General features: G+C 51.6%; 1 protein-coding gene across 1 annotated transcript; it reads right to left on the reverse strand.

The window, feature by feature from the left end:
* Positions 1-1029: 1029 nt before the first annotated feature.
* CPA5 (carboxypeptidase A5) lies at positions 1030-24117 on the reverse strand. Its single transcript, XM_058724262.1, has 12 exons — positions 23047-24117; positions 22333-22544; positions 20384-20465; positions 19210-19344; positions 10595-10693; positions 9329-9430; positions 8041-8142; positions 7586-7696; positions 7149-7239; positions 4094-4293; positions 3712-3796; positions 1030-3190 (listed from the first exon to the last, which is right to left on the reverse strand). Exons 2-12 carry the CDS (start codon positions 22446-22448, stop codon positions 3003-3005), a joined length of 1311 nt encoding a protein of 436 aa, XP_058580245.1. The 5' UTR covers positions 22449-22544; positions 23047-24117; the 3' UTR covers positions 1030-3002.
* Between the last annotated feature and the right edge of the window lie 3564 nt (positions 24118-27681).

Genomic DNA, 27681 nt, shown 5'->3' on the forward strand with positions numbered 1-27681 from the left:
CAGCCCCTTGGCAATACTCTGGCAAAGGATGACCAGCGTCCCGCCGTTGTAACCACCCTCGGCCCTAACAGATAATGGCAAAAGGTGGGAGACCCAAGGCCCCAACTCCCCCAGGGAAACTCAAATGTGTTCTTCTGGGAGACAGGAAAGCAGGTGGTTCTCAGCCTTTAAGGGACCTCAGAACTCCTGGGGCAGATGGTAAAAATACACATTTGGGGGGGAGGGGGTACACCCCAGAGATTGTTTCACTCTGGGAATGAAACCCGAATGTCTTCGCATTAAATTACTCGCCACGGATTCTGCTGCCGATGCGGCCACAGGTCACACTTGGACAAATGGAGACATAGTGGTTTTGGAGTTAGACAAACCCGAGTTCAAAACCCCTTTGACAACTTCCCATCCATGTGATCTTGTGTGGCCTTTAAAATCTCTCCGAATCGGGGCACCTGGGTGGCTCAGTCAGTTAAGCATTCGACTCTTGATTTCACTCAGGTCATTATCTCATGGTTCGTGGGGTTGAGCCCTGCATCGGGCTCTGCGCTGACAGCATGGAGATTGCTTGGGATTCTCTCTCTCTCTCTCTCTCTCTCTCTGTCCACCCCTCTCCTACTCATGCACATTCTCTCTCTCTCTCTCTTTATAATAAATAAATAAACATTAAAAAAACCTGTCCAAATAATCATACTTTCCTTATCTGAAGTACAAGCATATTAATACTGATAATATCAGGGCACCTGGGTGGCTCAGTCGGTTAAGTGTCTGACTTGAGCTCGGGTCATGATCTCACAGTCTGTGGGTTCGAGCCCCACGTCAGGCTCTGTGCTGACAGCTCAGAGCCTGGAGCCTGCTTCAGATTCTGTCTCCCTCTCTCTCTGCCCCTCCCCTGCTCATGCTCTGTCTCTCTCTCAAAAATAAATAAAAACATTAAGAAAAAAAAATTTTTAAACACCGATAATATCCTCCCCAAGAGGCTGAAATTCAAATATTTGCACAGAGGGTACAAAAGTTATAATCACGCACTCCGGTGTGTAAAGGTATAACTTGCTTTATTTATCTGTAGCTTACACTAATTTAGCCCATGGCCTCATATTCCCGCTAATAGCAGAAAACTTTAGCTTGGAAATTCTAGCTCGCTCAAATCACTTCCAGCTTTAAAAAAAATCTGTCTCCTGGGAGAAACCACAGCGCAAATCGGGATGCTTCCCTTCTTCTTTTGGCTCTTCCCCTGGAGAGGATCTGGGTTCTTCAGGTGTTCATTACCCTGACTTGCTCAGGCCTCCTCATGGCATGGCAGGTCCTGGGCGCAGGCATCCCCAGCCGATGGCCACTGTGCCGCCATGGCCGCTGGCCGCATGGCCCCCGGGCTCGGCCTTCTTGCTTCCACCCCAGGCCTCCTCACCATTTCTTTGCTCAGAGCGCTAAACAGCTCAGAGTGTACCCAGCCTCGTGGGTACGCTCTAATAACCTGCCTAGACCCCTTGGCTCGGCCATTGTTAACCTGCTCCTTCATTGCCCTTTCGGACCTGGGCCTTACCTAGAGTTCTGATCACTACCCATCCCCTCCATCTACCAATTTAACCTCTATCTCCTTTTAGGGTGGAAAGAGGGACTTGTTCTCACTTCACCCTCCTTTCTTCCATGTGTGCGATTTAGAGTAAAACCCCGTGCTCTGTGTCCTGCAGGGGCCAGCTCCCGGGTACGCACAATCCTCCTCTTTTGCAACAAAACCAAAGTCTGGCCCTTGCAAATGCAAGTCTCGCTTTCTGCCTCGGACGTGCACAGACCCACCCAGCGTTGCTGTTGACCTCCAGCTTCTTCAGAGTACCTGCCTTGCCCTGAGGGCGGGGCAAACAGACCCACTATCTCTGCTCCCTGGGGGTGGAGGAAGGCGGAAAGTATTAGGAAAAACCTCAGGAGGGGCGCCTGGGAGGCTCCGTGGGTTAAGCGTCCAACTCTTGGTTTTGGCTCAGGTCATGATCTCATGGTTTCGTAAGTTTGAGCCCCGTGTCGGGCTCTGCGTTGCCAAGCGTGGAGCCCGCTTGGGATGCTCTCTCTCTCTCTGCCCTTCCCCTGCTCATGCTGTCTCTGTCTCTCTCAAAATAAATAATATAAATAAATAAATAAATAAATAAATCTAAAAAAAGAAAGAAAGAAAGAAACCTCAGGATTGGGAGGGGGTGCATCTTGTTTCTTCTGTCTCAAAATATTATCCCTTCTCTCCCTTAAATAAAGTGCTTACTTAGTAAATGCCGGGCAAGGGACTAACCGCTCAGCGCAGGACAACCATGGTGACTGTGGCAAAGAGGGGGGGAAAAGAGGATTTCCTCTCCCTGGATGTGTGGTGCTTCGCCGTGCTGGCCCTGACTGGCCGTGACTCTGTCCAGGACCACCGGAGACTGCGAGGGTGCCCAGGAGGCACAGGTCGCAAACCAGTGACTTGTTCACTCTCCTTTAGAGGGTGAATGGGATCTTCAAAGAGGGGGAGTCTGAAATGAACCCCTGACCCCTACCAACATAGGAAATGAAGCAGGAAGAGGAGGAAGCTGCCTGCTCGTCCCCACCTCTCCCTCAAGGTGCTGGAAATGTCGCCACCGGAGAGCCACTGCTTTTGATCAAACATTGTCCCCTCCAGGATCATCTTAGGATGTAAACACCAAGGGGAGAATGTGCCTACTAGCAGCCCCCAGCAGGTACGTTGTCTGCCGTGGGCCTGGAGGACCCACATTTGCAGGACGAGCAAGTGTAAGGTCGGCTGGCCCCTCACCCTCCTGAGTACCTGGGGACTGAAGAGGCGTTTCAAGTGCCCCTCTCCCCTCCTCAATGCGAGCCCAAAGGGGTTGGTGGCCAGCCCCAGAGGCCATCAAGCCTGTTCAAACTTGTATTTATCTCCTAAGGGGTCAGGGTTGGGGTGTGGGGAACAGGAGGCATCACTTGGGTTTCAGGAGGAGCCCCGGTCCTCGGGGAAGGGAATGAACCTTCCTGCTCTGCCCCCGGTGGTGTTGTTAGTAGGGGTGATTCAAGGTGTGTTCCATGATGGTCCGAAGCGCCAGCCACGTCTCCTGGGCCGTGGGGATGATCTGGGAGGCCGGCAGCAGGAAGCCATAGCGCCCCGTGTCCCGGAGCTCGAAGGTGAAGGAGAACTTGATGCCATTGTCATAGGCCCAGTCGACAGTGATCCCGCTGGCCACATCTGGATATAAAAGGGCAAAGAAAAAAAAAAAAGGGCAAAGAAATGGCCCCCAAAGGAAGAACAGGGTGTTTTGCTAAGAGGCATCCCGAGTGGTAAGTGGGCCCTGGGAGCTTGACCCCAACTCACCCCGGACAACATCAAGCTTCCTGACCCAGGCCTCAACCTGGGCCACCCCCTGCCCTCTCTCCCCATTCTCTCCCCCCGGCAAAGGGAAAGCTCCTCGAGGCCACCACCCTTAAGATCTCCTCTCTCAGGGACCATCACAGAGCCAGGCATTGGGAGTCGGGCATTAATTAGTGCTGTAGAGAAGCAGCTGCCTGTTTCTGGGTGCCACCACTCACCCCTCTATTCCGATTGGAAACCAGCTCTGACTCAGCCCGGTCAGACCTATGGCCCTGTGGCCAACCAGTGCTGCCAGTCGGCAAAGAGACTGCACCTGCCCATCCCCCCTCCGCCCCCCCCCCCCCCCCCCCCCGGTGGATGTGGTGCCGAAAGCAGCAGCCAGGGCAAGGCTCACTCACAGAGGGTGGTGCTGATGCTGCCATAAATGTACCGGATCCCGTGGACCTCATACAGGGCCTGCGCTGCGTCCTTGGCAAGATCGTACTGCGAGATTACATCCAGAGGGTGAGAGGCCGGGGCTCCCCGTGCTCCCACACCCTCACCAGCTGCTGAGAAACGGGAACTCAGGCGTCCTGGAAGTTGGATATGCAGATGACTCTCACGAGAAGGGAGCACAGCACCTCCGGCTTTGAACTTGACTACATGGGAGCACAAGAAGCTCTCCTCTCCTTCCTACCGTGGGGTCAACTAACTGGTCCAGACCCCGGTTTCAGAGTGAGGGCCTCAACCCTGTGGGAGCCTGCCTGATGCCTCCCCCAAGCCCCCAGCAGCCAAGCTCACCAACTCCTTCTGGTTTGGAACAGGCTCCGGTGAGCGGCCATAAGGGTACATGAGCATCTGAGAGTAGCTGTGAATGGAGATCAGAGCCTTGATGTTCCCATGGGATGTGATGAAGTCCACGATGGCAGCCACCTCTGGCTCCGACTGAGGGGAGGGCCCACGATAAGTCTCAGAGCAGGGGTTGTTATTAGAACCATTTCCTGGAAGAAAAAGAAAAGCACCCAGAGGCTTCAAATTCCAAGGCTTGGGAAAGACACTTACTGCTCACAAAATATCCAGCGACTCCTCCACATTTCCCAGCCTCCTTTGCAGTTTGGTTGAGGCCATGTGACTACTTCTGGCCAACGAGAATGTGAGCAGTAATGAGGTGTCACTTCTAGCTGGAGGCTGTTAAGAGCAGGCATGACTTCTCCACACTCTCCTCAGTCTATGTGGTTGAAAGCAAAAACCTCTAGATGGAGGAAGCATCCCGGATCCTTCTCTCACGATTGGGAGAAAGCTGCCAAGGAGAGTCACCTACCCACATTGAGCTTCCTGTGCATGAAAAACAAACTTTTACTATATTAAGCCACTGAGATTTGCATGGGTATTTATCACAAACCCTAGTCTTAGAGGGCCAACCACACCAGGACTCAGCGACTCTGTTGCCCTTCTTTGCTCTCCATTTCTTTTCTTCCTCTTCTGTCTGCCTGCCCTCCCCAGGGGCCACGTCATGGGGGGCTGGGCTGTGGGCTGGTCAAGATTTGGGGGTTATTTGGAAGGAGCCATCCCTGTTCTTCCTCTTCTTCCTCCTTCCTGAAATGACTGCGCACAAGCCCAATGCAGAGGTCAGGGATCACCCCAACTTCTGGAGCCTCCCAAGGATGCCAGAGGACCCCCCCCACCCCGCCCCCAGACCCTCAGGGCAGTGCACTGGCCCGAGGACTGGGGGGCCTGGCCCATGGACTGGTTCGGATGCTGCACTAGGATTGCAGCAAACCGGTCCTCCCCAAGAGCGCAGGGGAGGGCAGCGTGAGTGGGAGGGATGGTCTACAGATTACTCATTATGCAGCAATTAAATTAAGGCAATGATAAAACCATAAACAAAATCTTCCAGCCTGAGTCACCAACCCAGACACACACTATTTCTGTCCACAGTCAGGCCCGGAGGCAATTCTGTCACCGGGGAGTGAGACCCCCCTCGGTCTGCGGGTCCTCGCCCCGGGGCGGGGACCCTGGTGAGAAGGGGATGTGCCTGCAGGAAGCAAGGGTGAGGAGCGGCCCCACAGGCTGGACAGTGGCCCTGTTTGTTGTGTCTGCCGGGAGCTTCTGCGCTTGCTACACTTGTTGAATGACAAACAGCAACAGATGAGCAGAGCGGGGGAGGCTGAAAGCTTTGTCTGCGTTTGCAGCCCACGCAAGGAAAGCGGTTCCCCTGCCAACGACCAGGTGGCTTTGCCCAAATATGGAGAAACACTTCAGGCCATTAGTTCTGGTTTGAGCTAAGCAGCATAAACTAATCTTCCCCTGACCAAATGGGAATTAGCTGCCTGCCTCTCTCTGACGTTCATAGTCAAAGTCCTCTGAGCCTGCCTGTGTCACAAGTACCTGCTAATGGATTCATTAGCTATTTATTTTTCCTTCTCTGAAAATGTAATTTGTAGCAAGGGGAAATCTCTGGAAGGACATGGTAAATTATTAAAAGCAGTAATCTTTGGGTGGTGGGATTATGGGAGCTTTTTGTCCCCTCTGGGCTTTTTTTTTTTTTTTTCCATACGTTTTTGTTTTGTTTTTTTTTTTACATTGTATATATACTGATTTCCTCCAGCCCCCTGTGGTGAAACACACAAAAGTTATTTTCTTTAAAAGGTAATTTGTCTTTCTGCTAGCCAGTCTGTTTCAGGGTCCGTGGGTACTCACTTCAGCCGGTTCTGAGGGGCCCTTGCGGATTGCAACTTGGGGCAAAGTGGCTGGTCATTTGAAGGTGAAAACACCCATTTTTACACGGTTGTGTTCCCTTACACACGTGGTTACACACACAGTGCCAGATCCTCAGGCAGCCCCCACACCATGGGCTGAGCGTCTTGCTCTGGATGCTTTAGACGCTTATTTTTCAATGAAAACAGACTGAGAGAAGCTAGATTTTCAGTGATGGGCAGATCTACAATGTTCTGTCTCATTGGTCTGGCCATCCATCTGCGGATCTGCTTTTCCACGGCAATGGCACTGCCTCCTGTGGAGCCAAACTCTGACCCCACTACACCCCCAGAATAGGGGGTGCCCACGCAACCTGTCTTGGCTAGACCCAGGATCCCATTCATCAAATCGCTGCATTCCCAGGGTCCACATACTAGTCCCTAGGCTTTCTGGAGACCTCAGTTTCCCCATCTAATCCCTATGTCCCCGGTGTGGTAAGGGTGATAATCAGGAAGAACACCAAGAACTTGAGAGGAAGCTGCCCACCTCTGCCTGGAAGAAATATGGCCCTGCAGATACGCACCAGTCCATCAGCCCAGGATTACAAAGCAACTGGGTCGAAAGTAAAAACCAGGCTCAAGTCAGTGTCAATGATAAGAACTTGGCTTATTTTAGATTTAAACTACTGTTCTGGCCTCCCCAAAGGGCAAATTTCAGGTCATGACTCTCGGGAAATGAGTTTGAAGGCATTTTCTCTTGGTGGGCTCCCTACAAGGAAGGGCTGGAGAGATCTGGGGGGCATATAAACGCTAGGTTTTCAACAACCAGCAAGACTATCTTGTCCCTCCTGAAGGGACAACCTGAAGACTCTCTTGTACCTTTCCCTGCCATATTTAGGATTTGACCCCTGCAGCAAGGAGCCGTTTCCCGCGTTTCCCACGAAGCTGGAGCGGATGCGTACATTGCCCACGCATGTGCAACCCCTCCCCATATCGCACAGCCAATCCTAGGCGTGTGCTTGCCTGTTCCTGCCATGATTCACTCGCATTAACTAACTACATTGCCTCTCCGGTTATGAGTCCACATAACCTGACTGTGTGAGAGACGTGCCAAGACGACCTTCTCCAGCCCTGCCCCCAGGTCCAGCAGATTGCCATACCTCCAAAACCTGACTTCCAGTTCCTGTTAAGATCCACACCGATGCAGAAGATTCCAGGTCTGGTGGACTTGTTCTTCCGCCACAGGCGGTTCTGAAAAGCCCAGGGCGGGGGACATTCACCCCTTTCCCAGGGATGGAAGCCTCCGACATCCTGTCCTAGGAAGGGGTGGGGGGTGTCTGGTGGGACAGAGAGGGGCAAAAGGAAGGAATGCCTAAGGCAGGATGGGGCTGCTACGAGGCTGGGCCAAGACTGCGGATCACCTATGGTTAAAGCTGTGGTGTGGGGAGAGGCCCGAGGACAGGCTGCCAACAGTGGCCTTCCCTGGGCAGCAGGACAGGGGTTGAGTCGCAGCTGTAGTACCGTTCCTGCATCCCCCCCCACCCCCCACCCAGAGCTGACCCTGACCCCTGACCCTCTCCCTCCCGAATGTCCTCACCATGCTGTGGGTAAACGCAAACCCATCAGGGTTGGTGACGATCTCCATGAAGATGTCCATGGCGTTCAGTAGGTCCGTCAGCGTGCGGTCTTTGCCATATTCAGTGACAATCTGCAGGCCAGGGCAGAGTGGGTACAAGGTGAGGGATGGGAGGCGCTGGCAGGCTCTCCTCTGAGGTAGGTCAGGACTTCTGCACAGCCAGTGGCCGCGGGCAGGGGTGGCATCAGGCCATCAGATACATTCTTTGCGGGCTTGGAGGTTAAACAACTAGAAGGCGGAGGGTGGATGTGGGCGCTGCGCTGCAAAAGGCCAGAGCGCGTGGCAGCTGTTCCAAAGGACAGGGGAGTAGAGAGCCCCCGAGGTTTAAACGAGCCAAGTACAATCTCGCAACCAGGGGCGCCCTAAAATAGTCGAGTAGCCGCCACCCCAGCCCCACCCCCATCATCTGTGCTGACCTTCTTGGCGGTCCAGATGCCAGTGGCATGGGTGATCCACTCCCGGGAGTGGATTCCAGTGTCGATCCAGATGGCCCGGCGCTGAGGTCCTCCAGTGCTAAACTGGGTAAAAGCACCGGGTCCCAAACAGGTTTGAACGGAGACAGCTACAGAGCTGTCCCTAGGCTCCCAGAAGGTGGCCCCAGGTGTATGGGCACTGCCTGGGGCGGCCCTGTGTCCCGAGACAGGGGCTGTATATGCAGGGACCTGTGCGTGGGTCCATGAAGTGCACACGCGTGGGAGCCCCGGTGACACAGTGGTGCACTGGGGAAGCAAGGTGATCCAGCTGGAAGCACAGAGCTTCCCAGGCTTGAAAGTGTCTGAGACTAGTGTTTCTCAAACTTTAAAGGGCACACGAATCCCCCGGCATCTTACGAAAATGCAGATTCTCAGTCAGTAGGTCTGGGGAGGGGTCTGTGGTTGGGCGTTTCTAACGGGCTCCCGGGGGTGCTGCTACAGGTGCCAGGACCCCACTCTGAGTAGCAAGGTCCTAGGTCACATTAAAGAGAGGACACGGACAGCCCCTGGGGGAAATCAAAGCAGGGAATGAGGAGGTCAAGTCCCAAGTTAGATGAGAACACTTGGCCCTCTGGAAGAGTCCCCCAGGGCTGTCGAGAGCTGGAGCGCCGTCTTGTCTGAGAGCTGGACGTCAAGTGCCTCGAGGGGGCCCTTTAGGGCACATACTAAGACTTGTTTTTGGCTTGGCTCGACTCCACACTCCTACCTATCCTGCCTTCTTCATGACCAAGGCCATTGCCGCTGTCAAGTTTGCTCCAACTGTTTCCAGTGGCCCCCGTGAAGGGCTGGGAGGTCTCCCCACAGACTCGGGCCTATCTGTGGGGCTGCCTGAGCCAGATGACCTCAATCATTTGTAAATGAGGCCTCTATTTATCTCCCTTCCCATTTCACAGATGAAGCAACCAAGGGAATAGGGAGAATGCTGACTCACCCGCATTCACCTCCCAAGACCAGGGGTGATGACCACCACCCTGCAATTCTATCTCCTTTGCAACCCTCCCACCTACTTCCTGACCCAGGACCTGCCAGGTTGCTGCACCATCACCTGTCCATACCTACAAGAGTAGGTCCCTGAACACCACAGCCCCAAAGCTGTGGGTCACCTCAGGGCAGGAGTATACACATCTTCTCTGTCCCTAAAACTCCCACCCTGCCATGACCCTACGTGAGTTCAGTCTTATGCCAGGGGCTCTCACTGTAGAGTCTGGTGGTCAACACTGCCCGCTTTTACCTTCAGGACAACAATGGACCGATTTTCAAAGCTGTGGCCAATCCGAATTTTTGAGACTATATCTGAGTGCTCGGCTACAAAGTTGTCGATCCAGCTATATATCTGAAAGGAATGAAGTTTGTCAGACCGGCAGGGAGGCAGGGAGGCAGGGAGGCAGGGAGGGGCGGGGCCCAGGCTCTCCCCGGATATCCTCCTTCCCCCACTCCACCCTCCCAGTGCTGTCCCACCTCCCTTGAGGGTCTAAAAGGACCCGGCGGGAGAATTGCACACATCAAAGACGCGGAGCTGGTGTCGAAGGCAACTGGCCCTGTGCAGAGCTGAGCCTCTTTCTGGAAGAGGAGTGTCCTCACCCTACCCAGTCCCCAGGGTCAACCTGCAAGGCTCTCAGGGTGGAAGTTTCTCTTGCTTCCACTCTCTTGGCCCATTCAGTCCGTTTGACAGACCCCACAGACCCAGCTGTTTTGGTCTTCTCGGCCCTTAGAGATTCTAAGCCGTTTGAAGGCAGGACTATTTATCTCGGATGTCAGTAAATACTGACAGGCCATATTAACCCCTTCCCTCACTCTTTCAATGTACATAATTGAATTACCAAACATATGGAAAAAAATGGATCTTCTCTTCCAGGCCATGTGAAACGGGAGAGTAATGACAGTGATACCAGAGGGGACAATGTCAATCCCATCACATCTTTTTCATAAAAATGGAACCTATGCCTTGAGTTTCTTTCTGGGCTGGGTGTCCAGAAAGGCAGGCTGTAACTGGGAGCAAGAATCGTCTCCAACTGAGGCAACTCTGTTCTATTCTACAAAATGGCTCTCCAATGTGCCTGGCTTCCTGTCCCTTCGATGCTCCAGGACCCACAGTTGGGGCCACTTGACACCAGAAATGCTTGTGGAGAAGTCAAGACCCCTGAGTCCCCAGCCACAGTGCTGGATTTGGAGATGCCACTACCTGCTCTGCTCTGGCCAGTGATGCATCCCTACCTCAGTGTTCTGCCTAGTAGACCTTTCCTCAGTCCCAGACCTGCCCTGGGTTGTACTGTTGAGTTCTCTCTATCCCTATATGAATCCTGGCTTCCGGACCTGTTTGAAGCTGTCTGCCTGACAGACCTTCCCCCAGTGTCTGCTCTGCTCTCCAGAGACTCCCCAAGAGTCATTTCACACTCTCCCGTGGGCCTCAGAGTCTTTCACTAGTCTCTGCCTGAGTCGGGAGACCCCGAGGGCCCAAAGGGACAAGAGAGCCCGGAGCTCAACTGGGCAGACCTACCTCCTCCAGGGTGTGGTAAGAGGCGTAACTGAAACTGCTGGTGCTACGCTCCAACCGGCGGGATTTGGCCATGGCTTCTCTCTCCTCATCCAGCAGCACCTAGGAGGCAAGAGCACATACTGGAAGGGAAGGGGAGAACCGGGCCAGGCAGGCCTCTTCCGAACCCCGCATCGGCTGGGCCGCGCCCAAAGACACCACCGACACAGGAGAACGAGCCACCATGAGTGTGAGCTGCGCAGTGGGAGGAGATGCCGGTTGCTGGATGATTCTGCTTGGCCAGCTGGTGTTCGTGCCTCCATTTCCCAAATGAGCACGGGGCGAGGAGTCCGGAGAGCTGCATTCCAAGTCCGCCACCGACTTGCTGTGGAGCCCTGGCCTTAGTTTCCTCAGCATGGAAATGAGGATAGCAATATCTTGCCCTGCCCAGCTCATAGGATAAGATGTAATAAGGGATATGAAAGTATTCTAGAAGAGGGCTCGTGATCTATTGCCAACATTGTTTTTGCCCTCTATGAACACTGCTGAGTCAAGGCTCAAGCTGAACCACGTACACTGGACCCCCTGGGGGAGCAGAGGGCCCCCCGACCCACTCTCCTCTACCCCCAGGGGGTAGCCTACACAGTTGATGTCCAGGCCATTTGGGAAACCAGCTATGGAGCAAGCTGATCCAAATAATTACAAACCAATATGCCAACAATCTTTTACTTACTGTCTTAACTGCCTCTTAAACACAAGTATGGATGAACCAAAAGCAATGTCCTGGGTATCATTTGGAGTTGGTACTCCGCCCACACACAGTACTTCCCACTGACCATGGGGAGGGCATACAGTTGGATTGGGTTGCCCTCCCACATCATTCTGGGACACTCTTCCCAGCTTGGGATTCAGTGAGGTGGGCAAGTGCCCTTCACCCCAGGCTCATACCCTTACACTGGCACCCAGGGATAGAGGCACCCCAGCACTCTGCACTGACCAGCAGCATGGGAAGTGCCTCGGCCTCTCTGCCACAAAGGGTGCTGGGAAAGCAGAAGACCTCAACCCAAAGTCACACAAGGGAGTCTTGATGATGTCTTGCTTCAGGCAGAGCCTTTCAGTTTACCAGGCATCCTTATCCTCATTATCTCCATTGGTCTGGTCAGATGACCAAATGACAGGGCAGGAATTCACTATTCGTGTTTCAGAGATAAAACAGATTGGAGAGGTGAAGGGACTTAATGGCAAAGCCAACAAGGGGCAAAGGTGAGGTAAGAGCCCAGACATCCTATTCCTAGCCTTGGGTTCCTTAAGGCTGGCTAGCTATCAAAACTAAAGGTGAATAAGAATAATAAATGTATATATTATATGTAATACTAAATAACAAACATATATACACCCACATAGATAGATATACATACCTATAGGTATATACTGTTGACCCTTGAACAATGAGAGGGTTAGGGGCACCAACTCTCCCACAGTTGAAAATCCACACATAACTTTTGACTTCCAAAAAACTTAACTACTAATAGCCTGCTGTTGGCCAGAAGCCTTACCAATAGCATAAACAGACAACACATATTTTGTATGTTATATGTGTTATATATTGTATTCTTACAATAAAACAAGCTACAGAAAAGAAAATATTATTACGAAAATCATAAGAAAGAGAAAATACATTTATAGTACTGTACTGTATTTATCAAAAAAAAATCCATGTATACCCACACAGTTCAAACCCAGGTTGTTCAAGGGTCCACTATATGTTTATCTGTGTGTGTGTAGGTATGTATATGTGTGTGTATGTACAGAGAGGGCAAGAAAATGTGTAAAATGTTAACAACAGGTGAAAAATCCATCATACTATTCTTGCAATTAAAAGGTGTTCTGAAATAGCAAAAAAGTGTGGTGCCTGGGTGGCTTAGTCAGTTGAGAGTCCAACTCTTGAATTTGGCTCAGATCGTGATCTCACGGTTCATGGGATCGAGCCCCACGTCGGGCTGCGCGCTCACAGCACAGAGCCTGCTTGGGATTCTCTCTCTCCCTCTCTCTCTCTCTCTTGTACTCCAACTTGTACTTGCTTTCTTTCTCTTTCTCTCAAAATAAATAAAAGTAAAACATTTTAAAAAACTATTTGAAAAAAATAACAAAAAAGCAATAAATACCCTGAGCATAGAAAAACAAGACAGTAAAATGTCAGAAAATACCACTATGAAAACAATGCTTGTTAGGATAGGAAGATTATGATTTCAAGCAATTTTTAAATGTTCCCTATTTTTATATTTTGGCAGCAGGCTTCTCCTACTTCAATAAGTAAAATCTTCTAATGAATAAATAATACTAAAACAAAAACAAAAAGGCCCAATGGCTAAAATAAAGTAGCAGCCATGGACTCGTCAGTCCCAGGGCTGGAAAAGAAGCATCACCACCATCCCTGCAGATGAAGCCGTTGTCCAGTGCCCACTCACCCTGCTGCCCCAGTCAGCTTGCTCACAACCCTCAAGTTCACAGATTTAAAAATGGGACTGGAAATCGCTGCTTGGGCCTCATTTTCTTTTCTTTTTGAGCACCGACCACACGTTAGGCAATTGTGATTGCAGTGTTTTTTGGCTGAATTAGCTAAGCTGGATACATTCCCACTTGGGCAAAGCTGGGATTGCTGGGCAAGTAAGGAAGCCTGGAGGAGCCTTGACCCTTGCTGGCACAGGCACCACCCCGGGACACTCTAACAAAGGGGGCTTGTCTTCTCCCAGGAAACCAACGGAAATCTCAGCAGCCCACCGTGACCAGTGTGTGCCCATCACTTTGGGCCGGGCACTACCAGCTGTGGTGAGCAGCCGCAGGGAGCCAGCAGCCCGGGGCTGGTGCACCCGGAAGTCCCCCTCCAGTCCCACCGAGATGAACTTCCTAGGGACTGGCGGAGGACCTGAGGCGGTGGGAAAAGGTGGAGGACAGGGAGGAGAAATTGGGAAGCTCTTCCCACAGCCCAGGGACACCCACAGCAGCAAACAGCTCCCAGGAGGCCATTCTTTGTTCCACAGAACGGCTTGGGGGCAAATGGGAAATGGGCACCAAACTGCAAATAACTTTCCAAACACCCTCACAGCCCTGTGAATGGATGTGACACCCGCTCACAAATTGGGAACGCTCAGCCCTCACAGCTGGGCCCCAATCCCAAGAACGCTAATCTACCCTGGCCTGAAAAATACACAGATGTTGGCTCCCTTCACAAGGCCGAGAGGGGAGAGGGGAGAACTGAGAACGCAGTCTTGCCACAGGCTCGGGGAAGCCTAATTACAGCCCTGTCAGGCTTCTCAGAGAAAAAAAAGAAACGACTCGGAAGCAAGCCATTTGCCTCCCTGGAAGCCATAACCTGACAAGGAAAGTAATACCTTGGTGTGAATTAATTTATGACAGGGGTGAGGAAGGACGGGAACATTAAGCAAAGAACAGCACCTCCAGGATGGAGGAGGGCAGGAGGCCACGGGAGGCCCAGGAAGGGCGAAGCTGACGCCTGAAGGGAACCAGCACTCGGCCGCTGAACTCCAGCCGCGCAGACGTAAAATGGACGCGGCTCCGGGTGACGGTGAATGGGGAGCATCTCCCCACCCCCCCCCCGCCCCCACCCCCGCTCCGTGACAGCAGCAGTCACCCCTCCTCATGTGTCCCTGGCCTTCTCTAACAGGCCCAACATTTGCAGTAGCAGCTGCGTGGCTGGTAGCAAATGCAGTCTGTGCCTACGTGGTGGGTGGCTACAGACCCGGGGTTCTTAGCGTGGACCCCCTCAGAGGTCAAGGCTGAACCGGTGGCTTCACTGCCCCAAAGGCAGAGTTAAAACCACCCACACAAACAACAGTGACAACTGTGGAGGAAGCAGATGGCTCAGGAGCAAAGAGTGCAGGGCCCGGGGCCGGGCTGCCTCTGGTTAAATCTCGACGCCATCACTAACGGGGCACTAATCTCTCCGGGCCTCGGTTTACCAAAGTATTCATCTCTCTCTGTGCCTTCAAACATGGGGGTCACGTTAGCACACACTTGAGCACATTCTTTAAGGGGTTCCCGTGAGGCTTAGAGGGGTTAATACACGTAAAATGCTTGGAGCGTCGCCTAGCACGTAGCCATGAGGAGGAGCAAGAGGAGGGTGGCAGGCGACAGTAATTTGGGGGGTGACTCACCTGTGAGCAAGGTTTTGAAAGCAGCAAGGGAATAAGTCATGCAGGTATCTGCAGAAACAGCATTCTACTCACAAGGACCAGTAAGTGCAAAGGCCCCGAGACGGGAATCTCATCAAGGGCCCTTGGGCAGGAATGGGTCAGGCAAGTTCAAGGAACAGTAAAGAGGTCCAGGTCTCTGGAGCAGAGCGAGCCAGGGGAGAGCAGTCAGTGACGGGGGTGTTGTACTTCAGGGCCATTCTAAGGACTTGGGCTTTTACCCTCAGTTAGGAAGTCATTGAGGGTTTTAAGCAGAGAAGTGACATAATGGGATATAATATACAATAATAATAATAATAATAATAATTTTAAAGGACCCCTCTGAGTGCTGTTTTGAGACTAGGCAACAGGGAGGCAAGGATGGAATTAGGGACAGCAGTTAGAAAACTCTTAGAACAATCCAGGTGTGGGGCTGACGGCGTGCTGGCCCAAGGTGGTAGCATAGAATGGTAAGATACATTTTATTTATTTATTTATTTATTTATTTATTTATTTTAATGTTGATTTTTGAGAGAGTGGGGATGGGGCAGGGGAGGGGCAGAGAGAGGGGGACAGAGGACCCGAAGCAGGCTCTGTGCTGACAGCAGGACGCGAACTCACGAACCGAACCGTGAGATCATGACCTGAGATAAAGCTGGACGCTCAACCGACTGAGCCAGCCAGGTGCCCTGGTACGATACAATTTAAAGGGAGAGCTGACGGGATTTGCTGAATGTGGGATGCGAGAAAGGAGTTGAGGACGACTCCAGGCTTCTTGCCTGAGTGACCGGAAGGATGGTGTTGTCATTTCCTGAGACAGAGAAGGGCTGTGGAGGAGCAAGTTGCGGGGGGCGGGGCTCGGTTGGGAATGGTGACATTTGAGACGCCCGTTAGGCAGGCAGGTGGAAATGAGGAAGAGGCGGTTGGAGACCCAAGTCTGGAGTTCAGGGTGAGTGTAGGAGTCTGGTATGGGAATGTTCAGGAGGCTGAAGGTATCCAACGCCATGATCTTGAATGAGAGGATCCAGGGGAAGTCAAAGGACAGAACTGGGAAATAGGAAAATGACATGCAAAGGAGAGCCAGTTAGATGGGATAACATCCAGGAGAGGACGGTGTCCCGGAAGCCAAGACAGGACATGTTTCAAAGACGAGAGAGCAACCAGCTGTGCTAAATAAGGTGGAAGAACAACGGGCACTCAAAGTTGGCCACTGAGTTGGACGTAGGAGCTGTGGGTGACGAATGTCAAGGGCAGTTTTGGTGAAGTGAGGGGTGGACAGTCCACCCACGGAGAAGGATGGAGGTGGCAAGTATGGCCCGTATTTCCAAGAGTTGTGCTGTACGGGGAAGCCGAGAAATGGGGTGACAGCTGGAGACGGGGGGGACGGGATCGAGAGAGGATTTTGGGGGGTAAGAGAAATAACTCTACATTTGTATGCTAATGAGAATGATCCAGTAGAGAGGGGGAAATTGGCAAAGCAATATTTGCACTAAATTGCATTTTGCTCTAGATGCTCAGAGCCCGGGTGATTTTTGTGTTCTCCGTTGTGCTTTCCCCTATTTTCCAAATTATCTAACATGAATATTTATTAATTTTGTAATCAGAAAAAAGCCATTAAAATCCACAGAGCTGATTGCTCAAGTGAAGCTTTTCCATGGTGACTCATCCTAGAGAAAAAAAAAAAAAAACACACAACAACACCAAAACCAAAGGGCTGAGAAAAAAGGGGGAGGTGAAGAAAAATTGAATGCAAATAGAGCTCATTCGGAATCAGATAATTTCTTGCCTGGCCCACTGCAATTTCCTCAGCCCCCTCCTGCCTGTCAGTCTCTCCCTGCTCCTGTCCCCAACTCAACATTGTCACTGTCAGAGGGATTGTTTTCCTTAAATGCAAATCTGATCCCGTCAGAGCCCTCCCATGGCTCCCCCATGATTTTTCGGGATAAATCTCGACCTCTTCACCCAACAGAGGATGCCCCTTGTGATCTGGTCGGGCCTCACTGCCAACAGGGCGGGGGGGGGGTGGGGGGGGGTGGGGGAGGGGCGGGGGGCGCCCTTCCCCTCCCGGTCCCCCTTCGCCTGCTCTTCAGCCGCACCGCACCGTAATTACCGCCTTCTCAGAGCCTCCCTACGTGCAGAGCCTCTTGTCCTCGGCTCCCATAGCAACCTGCTGCACGCCATCAGCTCCATCAGCAAGCTCATCCACTCCATTGTAATCACTGCTTTACTCCCCTCCACTCCCCACCCCCGCGACCCAGCTCCCCTGGATACGGAACCAGAACCGGAGTTCCTGTCTTTGTGTTTCCTGCACCTTGCACTCAGTAGGTATCTCCATATCAGTAGATGGAACAAACGAACCCAGCTCTTCCATCTCAAGCACGCGTCTGATCACAGCTTAGGGGAGGGTGGGGGTGGGCAGGGCGGGGAGCAGGGAACACTTCCCTTCCTCAAAAATCTCCAGCACCCCTGGCCAAAGCGAAAGCCGGAAGCCGGCATCAAGGTTTTTCACGCTCCCTCTCAGCCTAGTGCTGCCGAGCAAACACACCCTCACTTCTTTCCTTTCCTCGCATCCGTGAATTCAACCAACATTTATTAAGCCCCAACCGAGTGGCAGGTGCCATGGGAGGCGCTAGGGCATAAAGATAGATAAGAGGCCTGAGCCTGGACCTTGAGGGGCTCAGGAGAGGGGGCCCTGGAGACAAAGACCAACCTAATAGCAAGGCCTCTGTCTGGGCACACTCTTTCCGAACCTGCCAACAGAGTCATTGTGGAGACCGTTGAGGGCCCGCCGTGCAAGAGACGCTACGCCAAACGCTGCGGCGGAGAGATCCGGAAGATTCAGAAGAGATTAGGCCCGTGCGTCAATAACCGAACCGTAAGGCTAGAGGCCAAGAACCTGAGTGGTGCAAAGCCTTCCCCTCCTGCTAGCGCCTCTGAGCTTCTCTCCTCCTGGACACCCTCCCCCTTGTCACCACAAATCAACTCAACACGGCAGCCTCCCCTACCCCCCCCTCCCCAGCTCCCTCCAAGCCAAAATGGGATCTTAAGTATGACAATGGGAGCTTGATGCACTGCAGACAGAGCGAGGTGTTGGGGAAAATCCTGCCCGGCTGGGTTAGGGCAGACAGTCCAGGGCATCTACGACAGGGAGTAAAAACGCCCCCGGAAGGGATTCCAGCCTGGGGACGACGGGGGGGAGGACAGGCCGAGGAACGTGAAGAGGACAGCTCCAGAGGAGCCAGGGGGCAGGCTCAGAGGTGCCTCTGGGGCCATTCCTGATGTGCAGAAATCAACAGAACATTTTGAGAGACCTCTTCGCATTCTGCTGGCTCAATGCTGCGGGCTTTCAGGGCGGGGCAGAAGCGAGGCAATGCGAACCTGAAGATGCCCGCGTGGGCGAAAAATGAGAATTCAGTGCTATTTCTTTCGATGTGGTCCCCTGTCTTGTCTGCGGGAGTTTCCCCATTTGGGTTTGTGGGGGATTAATGAGAGGAAGAGGCCACCCCTACGCACTGAGCAGCAAACACACGTGCCCGATGAGGGACAAAGGTCTGGGCATGGATCTAAGTGGCCCAGCCCGGTGCGTTCGCGGGAAAGGAATGCCCCTGATGCGTTTATCCCTTGGCATGTGATGTCATGTGTGTGCGCTCCGGGAGACTGGGTTCTCAGAGAGTAGCTGCAGCGCGCCGAGGCTGGGGAGGAATGTCTGGGGATGCGATCCTGCAGGTGCACCGCAGCATCTGTGGAGGGGTGCGGCCAGAGGCGCCTAGCCAGCACGCGGTGCCCACAAGAAGCGCTTTAGGAAGGGGGCTCCTTGGGATACCCTTGAAGACAGAACAACAGAAATAAAATGTCACGGTGAGCTGCGCCGACCAGGGCGGGTGGGGACACTGGCGCGGCCGGGATGAAGGCTCTCTCTCTGTCCTACCCGAGGGTGGGTGTGCAGCCCTCCCAAAGCTATTCCCCTGGGAGGATCCTGCCTGGGAGAGGAGCCTGGGACCTCCTAGTACCGAGAGCCTGGCGGTACAAGTGTCGTGGGACAGCCAGGACGGCAGGGACAGTCAGAAAAGCAAAGGGACTCTTCCTGAGCTGCCTCCCCCGGGTGCCCAGGAAAGACCCGAGCTACTTGCTCCTGTCTCCCTCCTCCCTGGTCTCCTCCTCTGCTGTGAGCTGCAAATCCCCCCACAAGAGGACTCGTCCACAAGTGACTGCCACTACCACACGAGGAGGACGTCCCCCCTCCCCCGACCGTGGGCTCTGTCCTAGATTTTACATATTCTCTGAGAAGTGTGAGGTGTCGTTCCTTCTACAGCAGGTCCACAAGAATGCAGACGGAACTCTAGAACCTGTCCACTGTGAGCCCTGGGTTGCTTTCCTCTGGGCTGGGCTCAAACCAGAAAGGCACATGGAAGGTGAAACCCTAGCCATGGTGCTGGGGCAGGACCTCACCTGGATGTCCTTTATCATGACGCTGTAAGCAAGGCCGTGAGAGCCCAGGTAAGCCTTGACGTCTTTCAGTTCAGAGAAAGGAACTCTCATATCCACCGGGAGGCTGGGCCTGGCTGGGCCACGCCAGAAGTCCACCTTGGCCACAAAGGAAAGGAAAATGGGATGTGTTTAATCGCGTGTCCTCATACATGATCCTGTGGGCACCTTAGACAAGCAGACAGTCTTCTTCTCTTAGACAGTTAAAAGGGCCCCAGTTCCAAAATGAAAACCCTCAGGCCGAGTACAGAGATGGGGGCAAACAAAACCCCCGAGCTGCGTTTCTTTCTCCGATTCCGAGCACCCTCGCTCCCAGCCTCACTCCAACTTCGCCTGGACCCCAAGAACCCTAAACAGTTGCTAAAAGTGAGACAGCTCATCATACGGGGCATTCACATGGACAAGAACCCTGGTCAGAAGGGGGAGGCATCACTGCCCTCAAGCCCTGGGGAGGGGGGGGGAGGAACCCGACCTGGATTCCATGACCTCCAAATGCTACGTCTACTCACCAACTTGGAAAAGGGAGAGAATTGTTATAAAGTGTTATGAGTCCTGGTAGATAGGGGCACTCAAACGAATAGGGACAGGGGCTTTGGGCCACATCCAGAAACACCTGGTTGCTTCGGCAGCCCTCAAACAAAACCCTTCTACTGTAACTGTTGAAGAAAATGTTTTCCATTGTGGAATACTCGCAGAGGACAAACGTTCTCGGAAACAAATGCTCGGGCTGACAGGGACGAACCCAAATAAAACACAGGTTCGCCAAGCTGAGCCGTTTCAGTGGGGGAAACCGATGTGTCCAGTCTGCATACTACTTGGCATCCCACCCAGAGACATATGTACTCCCCGGGTGGCTTCCGGACATTCCAGTCATTTGTGAGGTGGCCCCTGACAGGGTCTGCTCGGCAGCTCCCCATCTAGGACGGAGGAGAAGGCCAAGAAAGGCCACCCAACTCTCCGGGCGAGTGTTCCCAACCTTTCCTGAAGAAGATCCCACATTTGATTTTCCACGGTGTTGTGATCTTTGGCAGATATGATAGGGGCAGGTTTGGGGTTCGGGGAGCAGGACAGGGGGCTGGAGATGCAGGCCACTGTAAGAAAGTGGAGAACCTGCTCCCCAGCCCTGAGGAGTCCTCACCTTCTGGGGCTTCAGGCCCTCCAGATCCCTGAGAAGTGAAAGCTGCTTCTCATTTTTAGCCAGGACTCGAAGAACCTGGTCTCTGGAAAGACACAGGGAGGGTGGAGGGAGATGCTGAGACGGCTCCCTGGAAGGCTCGGCTAGGGGACCCTGAGGACCAGGCTGAGGGGACCCGACAGGAAGGCTGGGAGGCTGGAGGAGACTGAGCAGAAGGACATGCCACTCTGGGAAGCACGCGAGTCCTTCAGCATGGGACAGCGGTCGCTCCAGACCAAGGACAGACCACCCGAGCCACTAAATAAAGCCCGTCACAACTAGTGATGAACCCAGCAGCAAGACAGGGGAGGAAGTATGGGACAGGAATATGGGAGAATGGAGGAGGCCTGGGAAACAAAAGGAACGAAGGGGAGAAAAGAATAGATACAGAGGGCAGGGGAGACCAACAGTGGCCCCGAGTGCTCTTCGTACAAGGGCTGAAGGCCGTGGTCTGTCCAAACCCTGTGCCCCTTCCAGCCTTCTCTCAAGAGCTTGAGGACATGGAAGGGGAGATGAGCCTCACGCTAACATACGAGAGGAAGCTGAGCCCTTCCCATCCCAGTGGAGAGGCCGCGAGAGGCTGTGCGCATGACCTCCGGTGTCCGCCACCCGGGATGCCGCTGACTCCCTCCCTGACTGGCTTGGATATCAGGGAGGATGAACCCCGCCCCCCCAACCCCCTCCAATCACTACTATGGGGATACTTTGGGGTCATTCCATTAGGTGACATCTGGGAAGCTGAGAAACATGTCCCTAGAGGGCCTGGGGTAAAATCCTAATGCTTATTCGTGTTCAAAGGAGGACAATACTGTATCCATATGGTAGGGATACAGAGTCTTCTGGGGGTTACTAACATCTTTAAGAATCAGAGAAAACCAGGGGCACTTGGGTGGCTCAGTCGGTCAGGTGTCTGACTTCAGCTCAGATCATGATCTTGCAGCTGATGAGTTTGAGCCCCATGTCGGGCTCTGTGCTGACAGCTGACAGCTGGGATCCTGGAGCCTGCTTCGGATTCTGTGTCTCCTTCTCTCTCTGCCCCTGCCCCACTCACGCTCTGCCTCTCTCTTTCTCTCAAAAATAAATAAACATTCAGAGCGCCTGGACGGCTCAGTCGGTTAAGCGTCCGACTTCGGCTCAGGTCATGATCTCACGGTTTGTGGGTTTGAGCCCCGTGTCGGGCTCTGGGCTGACAGCTCGGAGCCTGGAGCCCGCTTCGGATTCTGTGTCTCCCTCTCTCTCTGCCCCTCCCTAGCTCATGCTCGCGCTCTCTCTCTGTGTCAAAAATAAATAAACTTTTTAAAAAAATTTTTAATAAAAATAAATAAATAAATAAACATTCAAAAAAGTTTTTCAAAATCAGAGGAAACCATCCCCCCAGAAAAAAAATAAACAATTTTACATATAAGCAAGAATCAGGGGAATCTTGGAGCCCTGGAAACTTCCCCATGGGCTGCAGATTAAGAACTCATGCTGGGGAGGGGGGGGGGGGGCGGGGAGGTGGCGCCTGGGTCTGACTTCTGCTCAGGTCATGATCTCCTGGTTCATGAGTTCGAGCCCCGCATCAGGCTCTCAGTGCAATGCCTGCTTGGGATTCTCTCTGCTTTCCTCTCTCTGCCCCTGCCCTACTCGTGCTCTCTCTCTCAAAATAAATAAATAAACTTAAAGAAGAAGAAGAAGAAGAAGAAGAAGAAGAAGAAGAAGAAGAAGAAAGAACTCATGTGGGGAAGGACAGTAAGACAGCTGCTTGTCCCACCCTTGAGTGTGAGAGTGGGAGATTATGGACCTGAATGGGAAGTGAGGTCCCAACTCCTTCTACTTTGGCCAGGTCTCAGGAAGACAGCCTCCTCCCTGCTGGCACACCTGGTCCCCAAGCTCTCAGCAGCCCTTCCTCCCACTATGGAGCAGCCACTCACCCTGTGAAATTCATTTGGCCCAAAGCTGCTGCCAGAATAAAGCTGAAGACCAGGAGTGTCCACCTGTCCACAGGGGACAGCCCAGGGCCCATGCCTCCTCCAGGGGCCCCCTGCATGCTTCTTCCTTCAGGCGAGCTTCAAGCCCTTTCTTCGTGCGCAGGCATGGCCGAAGCCTCAGGACAGGACAGCACCTAAAGGCCGGCAGGCCCGGCCTGAGAAGGGGCGTTAGGTTCTCCCTGGGGGAGACCCAGCATGTGGCTCCCACACGCAGGGCCTTGACAGAGCTAGGGCCACCCCTTCCCCCGGCTAGGCAAATCCCCTCCTGGCAAGAGGAAAGAGGAAAAGAGGAAGACGAGGCTCTTGGCTTTCCTTCCTCCCTGGAGGTTTGCTGGGCCAGCCTCTGGTGAACATCAAGTCCTCCTTCTCCGGAGAAAGAGAAGAGTAGCTGGAAGGCCCCAGGAAACCACTCTGTTCCTCCCTCCTCATTTAATTCTTTTCTTTTGCTCTCCTTCTCCCTCCCCATCCGCTCACGCTTCCCCTGGGCCACGTCCCCCTTACGCATAAGGGTGTGGACGCCATTGAAAGAACTCCGGGTTTAGAGACAAGGACCATGGGCTCACTTCCTGTCTAAAAGACCTCGGGCAACTGCCCTAATCTCTCTAAGTCTCAGTTTACTCATCAGTAAATGGGGTTAATAATACCTCCCCTCCCTACCTCACAGGGGTTGGGGGGAATATTAGATGAGACAACGTGGGTGAACTGGCTTGGCAAAGCCTGCAAAATAGAATGTATTATTATTTCCAAGCATTAACTCTTAGTCACAGCTGCATCTTAGGTCAGCACTCCAGTTGCAGTGGGGAGAAGGGGGACAGAAGGGAATAGAGAGGGGAACAAAGGAAATACATATAGCACGAGAAGGAATTCAGTGAAGACTCCCTTTTCTCTATGTTCGGCTGGCCGCCATTATGCCGGCACAGGTAGTGGATTTTCTGCCAGACGTGAAGGTCACTGCAATCATTATAGTTCTCAACAGACAGCAGAGTCAATTTCTCAGTCCTGCTGAAGGCCCACACAGCCCCCTTTATGGGCTGGGAATAGCAGGAATAAAGCCGAGGCCAGCACACAAAGCAGTCATATTGGAAGGAGAGAGTGAAAGATGATGTGTGAATGGTAAATGATGAAACTAACAGAAAATCCACAGGAGGCGGGGGGGGGGGGGGGGGAAGGCAGAGACTAAATCCAACAAAGTTGTTCAGCAGAGGACATCAACAAAAGGCCACTTAACTGTCACCGGCGATTCTCAGAAGCCCCCCTCCCCATCCATACTTTCCCAGAATGGCCAATTAACTGGCCATGTGTGCAGAGAGGGGAGCTCTTTTATTGACAGAATGCCCTGCTCCCACACCCCGCCGGACCTACTCCATTATTTCGTGGTTCAGTTGTTCAGACATGCCAAACTCTCCTAGAACCCTGGCTTTGGGAACTCTCAGACAGAAACATTAACAAAGGGTTTAAGGACCTAGAAAAGAAAGCAATTAGGCTTTCCACCCAAGTAACACTCAGCCTTAGTAGAAACAGGAATAAAAGAATGTCCTAGTAAACAACAGCTCAGGAATTTAAAAGAAAAAGTGGGATGGTGCTAGGCACCAAAAGTACCCAGCATCGTCTCGCTCAAAAGCATCTTTTAAGTCACTAATAATAAGACAACTATCCCTGTATTTGGTTTAGGGGTGGGATGAGAGAGAGAGAGAGAGAGAGAGTGAGAGCAAAAGAAAAAGAGAGAGGAAGAGAGAAGAGCACTTCAGAATTCTTGAGAACTTCCAGTAGAACTTTCTGTGATAAAGGAAATGTTCCGTGCCTGTGCCATCCAATAGGATAGCCACTAGCCACTCGAAATGTGGCCAGTGAGACTAAGGAATTGAATTTTTTATTTGATTTCGTTTGAATTAATTTCACTGATTTAAATACCACGGTGGCTGATGGCTTATCATATTACACGGCACAGTTCTATGGGAATTCACTAGCCCTAAAGCAGTGCCTTCAATGGCTGGATATGAAGCAGAGACACACAGCGGGGCTTGACTTAATACCTAATATTGGCTTCTAACCAAAAAATAATTATTCATCTAATCATTTACTCAATAAGCGTCTACTGCATATCTATAATGTGCCAGGCACTTGCTTACTAGGAATAAAGTATGGGAATAAAACAGAGAACAATACAGACCTGGACCTTAGATTTCTAATGGGGTGAGTAGACAATTAGTTTAAAGAGCATATAAATAATTCTAAAAATATAGCTGGCGTATGTGCTCTAAGGCGCAAATACAATCTACCATGAGGACAGATAACAAGGACTCCGCACGGGCTGAGACAGGGAGAGTTTCTTGAAAGAAGTTTTGTTGGAGGACTTTTACCTCCCGTGAGTGGGTGGTTTAGACACCCAAACAACCCTGCCCACATGAAACATTTTATCCACTAAAATTCTGGATAAAATGAAATATTTTTAATAACTTTTAAAACACATCACTGAGGGGCGCCTGGGTGGCTCAGTCGGTTAAGCGGCCGACTTCAGCTCAGGTCACGATCTCGCGGTCGGCGAGTTCGAGCCCCGCGTCGGGCTCTGGGCTGATGGCTCAGAGCCTGGAGCCTGCTTCCGATTCTGTGTCTCCCTCTCTCTCTGCCCCTCCCCCGTTCATGCTCTGTCTCTCTCTGTCTCAAAAATAAATAAACGTTAAAACACATCACTGAGTGGGCATGAAAGTAAGAATCTACAGATCCCCAAAAGAAGTAAAAGGCAGACATCAGAGAAGTCAGCAAATTTTCCCCACGGAAGAGTTCCCTCAACCCCAGAGTTCTTGATCTTCCTCCTGGAAGAACATACCTAGCGTCTATGGCCATTTTCCTTCTGCTTGAAGTATAGCTCTTAAAACTTTCCTTTCGTGATAGTCTCCGTTTTCATTTGTTTGAAATTTTTGTTATCTTGCTTTCATTCTTAAAAGAGTTTAACTGGGTATCAATTCCAGGTTGATTATTGCTTTTCTGTCAGCACATTGGAAACATCCTCCCACAGTCTTCTGGCTTCCATTTTTACCGTTAAAAGGTAATTAATTCGTCTATTCACTGTTCCTTAGTAGGTGATCTTTTCCTACCCCGGGTTGCTTTGGAGATCTTCTTGTCTTTGATATCCTTTAGTTTTATCTTCATGTATTTATTCTCCAGCTATCCCAAATAGATCTAGAGACCCAATGCAATTCTGGTCAAAAACCCAACCATTTCACCAACTGTCACAAGCTGATAAAAATGTATACCAAAAACACGAACAAACAAACAAGCAAACATCCTAAGAAGAGTCAAGACGATCCTGAAGAACAGAAGACTTTCTCTGCCAGACAGGAAAACATATTATAAAGCTATAGTAATTGAGACAGTATGGTATTGGCACAGAGAGAGCCCAGAAACAAACCGAAGCATATTTGGAAACTTCATTTTTCACAGACTCGGCACGGCAGATTACTGTGAAGCAGACAGACTATTCAATACGTGTCACTGGGACAATTGTAGGTATAGATGGAAAAACTGGAATTAAATCCCTATTGCACCACATGTAAAAAGCAATTCGAGGTAGATTCAAATACTTACATGTAAAAGGCAAAACTATAACACACTTGGAAGACAACATAGAGAATATCTCCTGACACTGGAATAGGGAATGATTTTTCTAAATAAGACACAAACGGGAAAAAAAAGAACATAAACCTTCCCATAGAGGGAAGGATGGACAAGAAAATTAAAATTAAATTAAATTTTAAGAACTTCTGTTCTTAAAACCCTTGACAGAGTAGAAAGCTGACTTCAGGGCCACCTGGGTGGCTCAGCTGGTTAAGCATCCAACTCTTTAATGTTTATTTTTGAGAGAGAGAGAGAGACAGAGACAGAGAGAGAGAGACAGAGACAGAGAGAGAGAGTATGAGGGGAGGAGGGGCAGAGAGAGGCAGACACAGAATCCGAAGCAGGCTCTAGGCTCTGAGCTGTCAGCACAGAGCCCGACGCAGGGCTCGAACTCACGAACTGTGAGATCATGACCTGAACCGAAGTGAGGCATTTAACCAGCTGAGCCACCCAGATGCCCCAGGAAGCATCGGATTCTTGATTTCAGCTCAGGCTGTGATCCAGGATCATGGGATCAAGCCCCACCTCAGGCTCCATGCTGAGTGTGGAGCCTGCTTAAAGTTCTCTCTCTCTCTCTCTCTCTGTCTCTCTCTCTCTCTCTCTCTCTGCCTCTTGCCCCAGCTCGCATGCGCATGCACGCACTCTCTCTCTCTCAAATTAAAAAAAAAAAAGAAAAAAAAAGAAAGCCGACTTCAAACTGAGAGGACCTATTTGCAACACATAAAACTGGAAGTAAACTATTGATATCCGTGATGTACCAAGAACACCTGTGCATTAACTTTTTTCACAGGCAAAATATATGAATGCCATTTCACAGAAGATGACTCACAAGTGATCTTTTCAAAACATGAAAATTTGTAATAGGGGAAAGCAAATGAAAACTGCACTAAAATTACCGTATCACACCAACCAAATTGGCCAAAATTAAAAAGTCAGTCAATAGCCAGTGTCAGCGAGGATCGGGGGGCCGGGGGGGGGGGGGGGGGGGGAGCAGCATCTTTCATTCACTTCTGGTGGAACTTGGATGAAATTACCTCGCGGGGCGCCTGGGTGGCACAGTCGGTTAAGCGTCCGACTTCAGCCAGGTCACGATCTCGCGGTCTGTGAGTTCGAGCCCCGCGTCAGGCTCTGGGCCGATGGCTCGGAGCCTGGAGCCTGTTTCCGATTCTGTGTCTCCCTCTCTCTCTGCCCCTCCCCCGTTCATGCTCTGTCTCTCTCTGTCCCAAAAATAAAAATAAAAAAACGTTGAAAAAAAAAAAAAAAGAAATTACCTCGCAAAACAGTTGTTTCCTAGTAAAGTTGAGACGTTACCGCACACCCTACGCCCTGACAATTCCACTCCCACCTGTGTGGCCTGGAGAAACTCTTGTTCATGGTTACCAGCTATATGGACAAGACTGGATAAATGGGGATGTAGTTAGTCGTGTTCCTATAGGACACAGCAGAGTAGAGGAAATGGACCCGCTATAGCTACATGCATCCAGTGGATGAAACTTGGAAACGTCAAGCTGAGTGAAAGAAGCAAAATCAGAAAACATACCATATGTTTCCACTTTAAATGCACTCACAAACAGGTAACACTAGATTGTTTAGGAATATGTGCACACAGGATAATTATAAGGAAACGGAAGGAAATTATTAGTACAGATTAGTGGTTTCATCTGGAAGAGAGAAGGG

Source organism: Neofelis nebulosa, chromosome 4, assembly GCF_028018385.1.
Source record: "Neofelis nebulosa isolate mNeoNeb1 chromosome 4, mNeoNeb1.pri, whole genome shotgun sequence".
NCBI lineage: Eukaryota > Metazoa > Chordata > Mammalia > Carnivora > Felidae > Neofelis > Neofelis nebulosa.